The sequence below is a fragment of the Gossypium raimondii genome, chromosome 13, assembly GCF_025698545.1.
Source record: "Gossypium raimondii isolate GPD5lz chromosome 13, ASM2569854v1, whole genome shotgun sequence".
NCBI lineage: Eukaryota > Viridiplantae > Streptophyta > Magnoliopsida > Malvales > Malvaceae > Gossypium > Gossypium raimondii.
In genome coordinates, this window is record NC_068577.1 from 36,307,748 (window position 1) to 36,320,957 (window position 13,210).

Genomic DNA, 13,210 nt, shown 5'->3' on the forward strand with positions numbered 1-13,210 from the left:
CAATGACCTCGTCATGTGTGTGTTACTCTCATATGACATCCTTGATCCCTTTGAGTTAAATCCATGCACTCAATACAATCTTATTTTATCTTATTGTCACCATTGTGTCTTCCTAATGATTAATATGATCATTGTCAACTAATGACTATGATAAATTGCTCGTTCGAAAATACGAAACCAATGGCCACATTCCATATTTATCAATCCATACAATGCCAATAAGAGGATATTGTTAACTCTTTAATCGAGCTATGAATTTCATTGCTGCTAGTAAAGCCATGATGTAACACCCTATACTAGGCCCGGTCGTCGAGCCCAAATATCAGGATGTCACACCACTGTAACGTATCACACACATTATAAGATGTCACATTAATAGACAATTATCTTCTTTATTAGCGTTCTTACAAATTTTTTAAGTCAATCATATATTAATCATCATTAAAACATGCCAAATATACTTCAAACAAACTTATAATATCAATTAAACATGCACTAGAGACACTTAGCAAAATTCCAACACAAGTTACGCAGGTATCGATACTGAAACAAAGGTATCGATATTTCTCTTATATGGTATCGATACCAATTGGAAAATCGATACCAAAACAGTAATTTGTTTCTCATCTAAAAATCAAACCCCATTTACTAGTACCTTTATTAAAGTATCGATTATTTTACCCCGAGTATTGATACCCATGGTAAGGTATCGATACCAAATTATAATACTGACTTCTTGCACATTGAAAATTTATTGAGGTATCGTTTTTAAAACCTGAATATCGATACCTCTACTCTAGACCACAACAATTCAACAATTTAAGACATATAATCCGTTCAAAATAATATTACTCAACATGCAACTTTTACCTTATCAAGTAATCACCAAAACGACCACAATAATGGTTCAATCATCGAAAACATGTCCGAGTAAGCGAACAATATAACAAGAACAATATCCATAAATCCTAAGAACAAATAAGCTATGAAAGTAATCAAAACATTATGGCAAAGTACATGCAACAATTCTACCACATTATTCAACATCCATTGACCATACATACAGTTCATGGCACTTCAACATAGCAAATATTCAAACCAAAACAATATCGATGAAAAAATTATAACATCCATTGAAAGTGCTAGAAAACTAAACCCATAAAATATCATGAGGACCACAATAATAATCGATCAAAGTCTAACCACATTATCTTATCCCCACAGTTCAAAGAATAATATTAATACCACCGACGCAAATACTAAAACCTAACTTGGATCACTTTCTTGGTATCCCTGCACCAGTCACACCGCGAACGTTAAATATCTACAATGGTTTTAAAAGGAGTGGATGAGCTTAAACAAGCTTAGTGAATGTCGGAGTAACCATAATGTATACACAACATCAAAATTTAAACAAGAGCATGCTATAACACATTATATTCTAGCCAAATCACAATAACATATTCACGTTTCATTAAATCATAAAACTAGCATATACTCTAACGTACAACTACACTCAACTTATATACACATAGTTCATTTTACAATAATTCATCAAGACTAAAAAATGTATACATGCTTTTTACAAAAAAAAAATGTATACATGCTTTAATAACTCACAAGTTTAGCTTATATATTCGCATGCATTCACAAGTTAAAATGAAAACGACCCAAACCACGATTACGAACGCAATTTACTATGAGAACATACTAATCATGAGACTTAAATCGACTCATTTAGCATATTATTTACATGTTTATGCATCCATCTCACATCGTATTATCTCAGCATATAAGATCACATTTAAATGATAATTTGGCATTTGAGGCTATGAAACATGAAAGTGGGCTCTATCACCACAAATCGGATACACGAATCTCCAGCACACCAATTGACTCATAGATTCGAACATATCCAAAAAAGTGAAGCATAAAGATAACACTCTCCAACACACCAAACATGTCTCGTTGAATGGAGCTTAGCTCACATTCCCTTATCTCTCCAACTTGTCCCAAGGCCTTAATGCCCAAAAACACAATACATATAGGTGAGTACTCATAATCCTATGGCATGCCAACTCTATCCAACGGTTTCAGGATATCACAAGGCCAAATTATCCACAATTACACATTTTTAATTACTGATTTAATGCACAACAGAACTTGTACACAATGCATGCTTATCGAATTCACATTTAATTGCACTTTAAGTGCCACAATAATTCTCATTGAGCCATCACATATTCAACCACATATGTATACATTAAAACTAGTACATCATATATCACATACAAGTATTCTCACATACTACCTGTCATAATAATATCACATTCCACAATTCAACACATATATACTTACCGAAATTTCGCTCACTTTTGCTACATATTTGCATTATTAGCATATCATTATCACTGTCATTTGGCATGTTTATCATGCCCACAACACAACACAATTCACAATAGTCATCACAAATGTCTCATATCACAATATCGTATCATAATAATCAATCCACAATTATTCACATAATCACATAATTTGTCAAAATAAGGCAAAAGAAATAGAAAGCTTACACTCAGAACTTCGGATAGGGGTTTAGGTTATTCCTAAGCTCCCAATTAACACTATGAATCGTGTCTACAAGTAGAGATTCCAAACACTCACCATTCATGTTTTCGCCTAGACACTGAAAGCTCAAACTAGCTTTTCCTTGCCTTTCTACTTACTCATAAAATGTCTTGAATGACTCTGAAGCTTCAACAAGTAAATCACACAACAAGCACAATCAACATTCAGCCAAAAACTCTCCTAAATCAAACAAAAACACAAGCCTAAGCTAGATTCTCTTATAACCAAACTTTCAACATAGCAAACTTGCATTTCAATTATCTTAGACTATACTTAATATTTTTACCTAAAACTGATTCTCTTCATCTATTTATTCACCTAAAACTGATTTCCAACCTTTAAACTACTCATAACTACACAATTCATGGTATCAAAATTTTTGACATGTTTATGGCAATTTTCACGAAAATTCATTAAAACGTTGCAAATCTTCAATGAAACTTTAAATCAAGTTTAGAAACCTTCTAATCATGTCAAAAATAATTGAAAAATACTTTTGAAACAACGTTTTTACCCAAAATCTCGAAATCCACCATTAATGACCCAATTTTCGGCTTTTATTTAAAACATGTGATTTAACTGCTAAAAACTCAATTTAAAAGATCAAATAACACCAAAAAATAATAAGGAATTGAATCGTTAACTTAGTTGATGAAAAACCAAACGTTTGATTGAAATCCAAAAAACCCAAAAATTCAACAATGGAGAAATATACAGTGTTCTTAGATGTTTTTCTTGAATACTATGGAGATTTATGGCTTGGGGAATGATGAAAATCTAATGAATTAATTTGGGAATCAAAATTTAATGAGAGGAGCTTTGGAATGCAATGGATGACAAAACAAAAATATAGAGAAGAGACTAACGTGGGTTTAATAAAGATAGGAAGGAAAATATGGTATTTGTAAAACTTCGGTAAAATTGCTTTTTAACTACCCCTAAATCGAACCATTTTACAAATCAGTCCTTATTTTAACATTGAATGTCTTTTCAGCATTATTTTCAAAATTTGATTTAATTTTCAAAAAGCCACAGACGAAAACAATTTCAGGTTACCACAATTCAAAATTTTTAAACCCATTCCAAGCCAAAATTCTTAATTTACCCTCAAAACTTCTAGGTCTAATTTAGGGGTGTGGCACATGTCATACACAAGTGATGTACCCAACATACCGACTATCGGCTCAATCATCTTTAGAGCATAAGCCTCTACTTATATCAAAGCACATGAATTACATACGCATGATCGGTGACTAACCCGAGATTTAGGTAAGTCACACCATGAACGTCACAAGTATCATTCTTCTAATGAGTACATCTATGTCTCTAATGAACGTCACAAACGTATTCAAATTAATTCAACTTGGGTCCAGTTCAATGTATCATTCTTCTAATGAGTACATCTATGTCTCTACCCGTGGATTTAGTTGCTCCGATAGCTAAGACTGGCCATCTCCCCAATTGAAATTGTAGAAGACATAATAATCCTTTTAATTATTTGAATCAAATGCTCACTTTGATTCTTTTACAGGATTATAGACTCGTTTAGATTATCTACTAAAGTAAGTTGTCTTTCTCGCAATGTAAACATTCTTATAGTGCCACTTATCATCAGTTCGAACTTAGACAATCAATGAACTAATATTTGCTTGTCACAATTTCGCTATGTATGCAGAACATGAAAAACAAACACAAAAGATATAATAGTAAAATGTGAAATTAACTTTATTCATTTATCCATCGCTCAAATACATAGAAAATAGTTTAATGTTTACTATAAGATAAGCATATTTCCTAACAAAGTGGGTCTATAAGAAAGAGAAATGTGGAAGGAAAGGTTGAAACCTATAAGGCCATACTTGTGGCAAAAGGCTACACAAAGAAAAGGTATTGATTACGAGGAAACCTTCTCTCCAGTAGCGATGGTCAAGTCGATTCGCTTTTTTTATCCATTGCTATAGCTCTTGCTTATGAGATCTGGAAAATGGATGTCAAGACAGTGTTTCTAAATGGCTATCTTGAAGAAATCATCTACATGGTGCAACCTACCTAATATATAACTTAAGGAAATGAGCATAAAGTTTGCAAATGTAACACCCCTCACCTAAGTTAAATTGATAACCCAAGCAATAGGTGTTATATTTTGTCACTAAGTTACTAAATTAACCAAGTCACTAAGCTAACATAATATTAAAAAAATTATCAAGTATTTCCACTAGGACACACATACAAATACAATATTTAAACTTAAGTACATGCCATTCTAAAGTCCAAAATTTTTATACCAAAACTTGTCCTTGGAGATTATTGAGTGATGTGATCCAAATTGAAGTTACAATCCTTTATTCATTTTTAACTTTTATCTTTTACCTGCGCATTTTAAAAATAAGTGTGTTAAGCTACGTGAATAACTTAGTAAGCACTCAATTGAATTCAATCTTACCATTTTATATATTTACAATTTAATTATTTTTAATAAAACATTTATTCATACAGTTTCTTTCACTAACATATTTAAACTTTTAATTTATTTCCAAAACATAAAATTATTTAAATTAAATTTATAACTTATAGTTTTACTTTAGCACATATAGTCACTAATCAACTTTCACATTCACATATTAAAATCTTTTTTATGATATCACAAACATAACATAAACACTTAATTCACATGTACAGTACTATACCGATACCAAATCATTTGATTTCCTATCAATTACTTATTGTATAAATACCAAATCGGCCTTCCTGTATGTCGTACAGTCACGTTGCTTAGACTGTCTATTAAATTACATAATGTTATTACAAATATAAGACATTTATGCTATAAATATTGATTTCATGGTTTAGGGTTCTACTTGTACCTTCTGGCTAGTGGGAAACTAATTAGTTTAGAGGGTAGAAGTCTATGAGCAAAAGTCGATACTACTTCCACAATTGTAAAATCACAAGGCAACCATTCACTTCCTCGCTCCCCACTTTACACCTCTTGCACAACGCTCTATATAGGCAAAATGACAGGGTCCCAACTATATGTACCAACAATTTAAAAGTTAGATAAAAATGGGAAGTACAAGGTATGAACTAAGTTGCTAGAATTTTCTATCATCAACACACCTCCGGTTAGGTGAAAAATGTATGCTCGAGCATGGTAATCGATCTAAATGGGTATTGAATTCTTGAGGAGATTCCCAAATCACCTCTTCAACTAATCTAACTTCACTTGGTGCCATTTGAAATCCACCGGAAGGTTTGTATCAGTTCTGAACTTTGCATAAAGGTCATCTTGTAAATTAAATTCAAAGCTTCTCATCACAAGATGCTCGTCTTCTAGAAGCCTTATCAGCAATGCTACATCTTCCAGTTTTATTATCGCCTAGTCGTATAAGAGATGAAGCATATGAGTCTTCGATCTCCATCGTTTAATCAGAATAGATAAGAATGACAAAATGTAAGTAACTCTCGTAATTTGACTTGTGTGATAGAAATCAATGCCCCTTAATTAGAGCAAGATTCTCTCGTTAAGTGGACCTATACTCATATTGTTGCGAAGCTAAGTAATACGAGAATACTCTAATGTAACTACACCTTGGGCTACATGTCCTTCGAATCTTAAAAAGTTGGCAACCATTATGTAGGATATATGGTAAATAACAAACATCATAATTTGTTTTTGTTTATTGCGAAAAATTAACAAATTTATTTGCCTATTTATAGCTTCTTAAATTAGGGATTCACAAAAATATTAGTGAAAAATATTAGTGAAAATTAACAGGTGTTGATTTTTATTTATTTTCTATTATTATTTATTTAAATTACTTTATTCGTTTTTTAAAATTAGTACCCACCTTGACACCACAGTGTCAGATTTAGGATACAACATTCATCCCTAGCAATTAAAAAAATAAATTTAAATTTTTAATGATTACTTTTCAAATTTATTCTTTGAATTTGACACCCAAATATTGAAATTATAACAATAATTAACCCCGATTCTAATGTCACGTAGAAAATTTTGAGGCAATGTTGCAAACTTAGAACTTGACATCTTTAGGTGTCGAGGTATTACTAAAGAAAACTTCTTTTTTAAAAATAGTTTGTTTTTTAAATTTTAAAAAACAGATAAATAAAAACAAAAATCATTTAATTTTAAATATAAAAATCCAATTTTGGGAAATAAAGAAAAACAAAAATATTTTCTCACACCTAAAGATTTTTTTTTTCAAGAAAATAAAAAGAAGGCTGAAGAGTGGGCCAAAGAAAGAAAAGAAATTGCGAAATGTGAAATGTGATATTTTGGAGCTATAAATCGGCCTTAAACCCTAATGTAGTACATTACATACAAACACGATATTTTATCTCTTACATACTAGCATCCTCATCCAACACTTCCATTGCTTCGCTATTTCTGCTCTCTTCTCCAAACCCTAGATTACTTCTCCTTTTCCGTACATTTTGATGGCTGAGGAAGAGGCCGTAGCCCCTGCACCCAGCCCCGTCCCTTCCGATCTTAAGCGAAAACTCGAGGATGTCGAGCCCCACGACCCCCATGCGGACAACATGCCTCGCGACTCTGCTTTAGACCCTGATGCCCAAGATAACGATGCTGCACCATCTGATTTGTCCGAGGCCAAACGCCCTAGGCTCGACGACGATAAAACCGATGGCTTGGGTAATGAACATGTTCCCTTTTTCTGGGTTTATGTACTATTTAAGGAAATGATTTGAGGGGTTAAATGATAGTAGCTCTAGGGTTAATTGTGAGTTTTATGTGCTAGGTGAATACGAAGTGAGAAGATTAAGGCTCCGTTTGGTTGTTACTTTACTAATTTTTCTTTTTCTGTCATTTATTTTTACATGTTTAAAAATTGCTAAAATCAAGAGCCAATTTTGATGGAGCCTATGAGTGAACACCTTGTTTTTTTTTCTTTCCAATTTTGTGCAGAAAGCAAAAAGCAATAGCAACAGTGATATCAAAACAAAACATGGTTTATGGCTGGTTCATATTTTTATTGCTTTGCATATCTAACTATTCTAATTCCATGGTCTTTATGCTTAAAATAACAGCCAGTGAGAATGGATTTGAAGCTGAGAAATCGCATGAACCTGACAAGGAGGAGGAGGAGGGTTTGCAGCAAAATGAGCTTAACAAGCAAGCAGAGGATGGTGATTCTCCTGCAAAGGAGGCTGAAAAAACTGTAAAACCTGAGCAATATGAAGGAACTGCAGAGGAAACAGATGGGCAGTCTGCAGATAATCCTGAAACTGCTGATGCTGAGTTAGGTAAAGTTGAGAGTTTTGAGGCAGATAACGGTCAAGAACCTGCTAAAGAGGATAATAAGCAACCTTCTGATGACTTGCCTCAGCAGGAGGTTGATGATGGTACAACTATTACTCGCAAAATGGAGGTTCCTAATGCGAAGGTATGCTAGCCAAATTTTTAAGCTGTCTCATTGTGAATTGTTTGAACTGGGTGTAAACTGAAGTTGATTTTTTCGTAGTTACTTCAACAAACATTTCAACAATCCCTTTTTGCACTATAATCTGTTTGATCCCATGTCAAACAGACAATCCTTTTTTAAAATTTTTTTCCCAATAATGGTAGGTCTTCTTCTCTCTTAAGGTGGATGTCATCTATTAAATTACATTTTTTTAATAATAACAATCTCCTCATTATGCGGCTAAACTACCTTTAATGTTTTATCTGCATTTATTGTTCTATCTTTGGTGACGTCTACCTTTTTCAGTGTACACACATTCCAAAAATATCTTGTAATCCAAGCAATGCCTTACTCCCTCTTCATAATTGTGGAACATCTTGTTCTGTGATTTTTATTTCTTGCATGCTTGTATAGGTTGGCGTTCTCATTGGCAAGGCAGGGGATACTATAAGGTACCTGCAATACAACTCTGGGGCAAAAATTCAAATCATGAGGGATGCAGATGCTGATCGGGATGCTCCTACAAGACCTGTAGAAATTATCGGGACTTTGAGTAGCATAATCAAGGCTGAGAAGCTTATAAATGCTGTCATAGCAGAGGTTGTATGCTGTTTCTGAAATTTGTTAATCAATATCTAGCTCCATGCTTTCATTATTTACCCTGTCCCTCCCCTTCCCCCTCTACTGTCAAAATTAATATCCTTCATTTGTTGCATTAACTTAATGTTTGTATTTGCTTCAGGCTGATGCTGGGGGTTCTCCTTCCCTAGTAGCTAGGGGCCTTGCTACCACACAGGCTGCTGGTGCTGCCGATCAAATTGAGATACAAGTTCCAAATGAGAAGGTTAATCATTTTTTTGTGTTCAGGCATCATAATTCTTGCTCAAAGATGCATTAGTCTTATTCCTACTGGTGTATGTTACCTTACCTGTTTCAGGTTGGTTTAATCATTGGTAGAGGTGGGGAAACTATAAAAGGACTGCAGACGAGGTCAGGGGCTCGAATTCAGGTAGTTGATGTTTATTTGTCTTTTTCAGGGTTGGAGTTCTTGCAAAACTGGTCCTGTAAGTACTGACAATTTACTATCTTTTTAGTTGATACCTCAACATCTCCCAGAAGGGGATGGATCAAAAGAAAGGACAGTGAGGGTAACTGGGGATAAGAAGCAAATTGAGATTGCCAGAGAAATGATAAAAGATGTTATGAATCAGGTTTGCTTTTTTACCTTGCATCATTTTCTGCATAAGTAATTTTCTAATGGTATTTTAATTGCATCCTGTGAGTTTATCTATTTTTAATATTTTGTTACTAGAGCTAAAGTATCTAGATTGACTCTGTTTGAATTGCTATCAATGAACTAAGTTTATGTTATCTTTGATCTCTGAATCCTCTCATTTGTTGAGTTCTGTTTTGGTGCATCCAATTATAATTACATCTTTTTGCTGATGGCATAAAAGCATTCGGGATACGTCTGAGGCTAGCTAGGAACATGTCACTGTCAAAATACTATTGCTTGTGTAGTTCCAGGATTTTTTTTTTTTTGGCATGCTTGCCTGGTAGGTTTGGCAGGCAGGGTTACTGGAGTGGGAATTGACCTAAGTTTAGGTGATCTTTGATCTCCCAATCTGATCATTTGTTGAGTTTTATTTTGGAGCATCCAATTTTAATTATATTTCTGTGCTGATGGCTTAGAAGCATCTAAGAGGCTGTTTAAGAACATGTCACGAGCAAAATATTGCTGTTGTGTAGGCTGGGATTTTTCTTGCATGCTTTCCTTTTAGATTTAGTAGACGTGAATTAGTGGAATTGCTTAGATTGTTATCTAGAGGCTTGGTTGTGCTTGTAACTGAAAAATATACAGTTGATACAGTTGATAGGATCATTGACATTCTGATTAAATGATATTGTTTTAAGAACATATGCATATAAAGTTGGATGTGTGTGATCCTTTTCCTTCTCTTCACAAATAAAATATGCCCTTTATGAGATAGGATTTTAGCTGAGGACTACATATACTGCTAGTGAAGCTTTTAAACTCCAGAAGTAGGGCTAGAATGTTGTCATGTATCTATTTAATTATTATAGGCATTAATTAACTTTCTTAAATATATCCTAGTAAGACACATGGCAACCCTCTAACTTTGCTTGTGGAGTTTATGAACTTCTATACTGGTGTATAGACAATTCTCTTTTAGCAAACATCAAACAGCACGTCTCATATTGTATATAATTGAGTGGGTACAAATCTATCTCCAATGGATTTGCCAAAGCAAACAATCAGTTGTAGTTAACTTCATTTTCTTCTATGACACATTGTAATCCGACTGAGGATTTTCTTTCTGGGAGTGAGTTTTTTTCCTTGAACAAGAGTGTGAATGATCCATGCCAACATCACTTGAATGCTATTAGGAGGATAATATATTCAATCCAAGATGCCGGTTGCCATGCTTTATTTATGTTGAAGGTGCCGATTTCGAATTCGTTGGCTTTAAAATCTGCAGATTTTGGGTACCTTTTCCCTGGGGTCAGCATTGCTTTCTTGGTGTAGCAATAGACAACCACTATTTCCTTTCATCCACTGAAGAGAGGTATCTGGCATTAAACTCACATTGCAAGATGTTAATAGTTGGTAAGATTGCTTTGAGACTTGAAAATTAAAAATAATAATGTAGTGAGACTGCATGAGCGGCCTTCATGTTCTATGCATGAGATGTGTTGGAAGAAGTACACCTGGTGAAGTGATCATGTCTGCAATGTATATTGGATCAGTACCATCTTGAATGTTGTTTGTGCTATGCTGAAAATATGATACTTGTCCTCTAATGTGTATAGTGATGATGTACTGTAGTTGTAAGTCATAAGGTCAGAAGAAGAATTGACATGATGTTACGTTTATGTCACGCTACATCGCTTGGATGACATGATCTTATGTGAAAGTCTTGGCATATCCTTGTTGTAGTTCAAGATGCTTGAAAGATATGAGGTTCAGTTTAATCTTGGTTAGCTCATGAAATCCCATATTCTTGTCTATAATTATTAACTAGCATTTAATCTCTTCACTTTAGATTCTGTTTATTGGTAGCTCTGATTTTCTTTTGGTGCCATGTTTTGGAGGGCAATACAGGTTGGTGAGATTTGTCTGCCTAGAAATTTAGTATGTCAAATAAGTGATGATATTTTTTTCTTTTATCTCCTTGATTCGTAAAAAGTTTGAATAAGGATATGGTTCAACAGAATTACCTCTCATCTTGCTTATTTCTCATTTTAGTTCAAATTATCATTGGTTTCATCATAAATGCTGTTTTTGGCATATGCTTTTATTTTTAACCAAGAGGTTTCCTAGCATTCTAGCAACCTGTTTTCTTTGGTTTAACATGGTTAAGCACGATTTTGAGGCTTACTTTCTACTTTCGATTTTCCCCCTCGAAATTGGTGAATGAAATTCCTTCTCATCTAACTTATTATTTTGTTTAATGGATAGACTGTCAGGCCATCACCTCTTTCTGGTGGTTTCAATCAGCAAGGCTATCGACCTCGGGGAAACAGTGGTCCACCTCAGTGGGGTCCCCGGGGGCATCCTCCTCAGACATCATATGATTATCAGCAACGAGGACCATATCCATCTCACAACTCTCATTATCAACCTCCTTATGGTGGGTACCCTTCTCACCAAATGGCTCCAAGGAGCAACTTTGGTTCTAGTTGGGAGCAGAGGCCTCATAGCATGCAGGGACCTCCTCAGAGTGGAGGTTATGATTACTACAGCAGGCAAGGGGGGGTCTCTAACCAACATTTGACTTCAATTCCTGGTCATGGACCGGGTCCCTCACCTGCTCCAGCTATGGGGCCGCCTCCATCTCAGTCGAGTTATAATTATGGACAGCCTCGTGGTCCAGCAGATTATGCGCATCCACCACCCTATTCGCAAGCTGCTCCCCAGCATGGCTACGGACATGGATATGAAGAGAAGTATGAAAATCATACCCCAGTTCAGCATCCTTATGGAGGGCATGGATCTGCTCAGCCAGGATATGCACAGCCAGGTCCTCAACCTGGGTATGCCCCTCAGCAGCAATATGGCAAGCCACCATCTTATGGCATGCAGTCACAAGGACCCCAAACATATGGACCTCCAGCCAATCAACCTGGAGAAGTACCATATCAAGGTCCAACTGCTCAGTCATATGGTTCAAATGTGCCTCCACAGCAGCAGTATGCATATGCATCAAGTGGGCCAACGCAACAAAGCTATCCTCCATATGGCTCTGCACCACCTAGTGATGGGTACAGTCAGCCTCCAGCTGTGGGTGGCCAGGCTTATCCGCAGCAAGGTAGCCAGCCTGTTCCTGGTTACAGTCAACCAACTGCATATGCACAAGCAAGTAGCGCTGCTGGGTATGGTCAATACCCACCATCGCAACAAGGCTACTCTGAACAGACACAGGCTCCTAACAATGCAGGTTATGGGTATCAAGGGGCGCAGGATTCTGGTTATGGTGGTGCGCCTGCAGCAACATATGGTGCGCCCCCAGCCAGTGGCCAAGCAACTTATGCTCAAACAACAGCAGCTCAGCCTACCTATGATCAGTCTGTTCCTCAATCTGGTAGTTATGCTGCAGCGCCAGGTAGTGCACCTGCTGGGTATGGAAAAACAGTATCCCCCCAACCTGGATATGCGCAGTATGATTCCACCCAGATGTATGCTGCACCGCGTTGACATGGCTGTCTTCCTGTATGTCTTGTGTTGGTTAATGTAGTCAGGACCGTACCCGACATTCTGTAGGTAGTGTTTCTTTATTTTGTTTTTGAGGCCTTCTAGCTATTGTTTACTTTTGGCGCTACTGCAACTAGTTTCTCTTTTCTTTTTTAGTTTTGTTCGACAAAGATTGCCAACCAAATGCTACCTAACTTTGTTACTAACGATGTTGGTTCCTTCATGTTTGTTTTATTAAAATTTAATATATGTTATTCTACTATTGAAACGTTTACAGTCGTTTGAATTATTTATATATTTACGTTTCGGTTATTTCATGCTTGCACCACAACGGACGTCAAATTACCCCATAATTGCAAATATCAAAATATCAAATTACCCCATGAGGGTTGACCTGTTGGACGTATCATCTAATGTTTTAAGAAAGATA

The 13,210-nt window shown here is 35.5% G+C and overlaps 1 protein-coding gene across 1 annotated transcript; it reads left to right on the forward strand.

Annotated features, from left to right (window-relative positions):
• The first annotated feature begins 6,947 nt into the window (after nt 1-6,947).
• On the forward strand, nt 6,948-13,054 carry LOC105782540 (uncharacterized). Its single transcript, XM_012607336.2, has 7 exons — nt 6,948-7,297; nt 7,693-8,048; nt 8,481-8,666; nt 8,809-8,910; nt 9,004-9,075; nt 9,161-9,277; nt 11,548-13,054. Exons 1-7 carry the CDS (start codon nt 7,084-7,086, stop codon nt 12,781-12,783), a joined length of 2,283 nt encoding a protein of 760 aa, XP_012462790.1. The 5' UTR covers nt 6,948-7,083; the 3' UTR covers nt 12,784-13,054.
• The last annotated feature ends 156 nt before the right edge of the window (nt 13,055-13,210 follow it).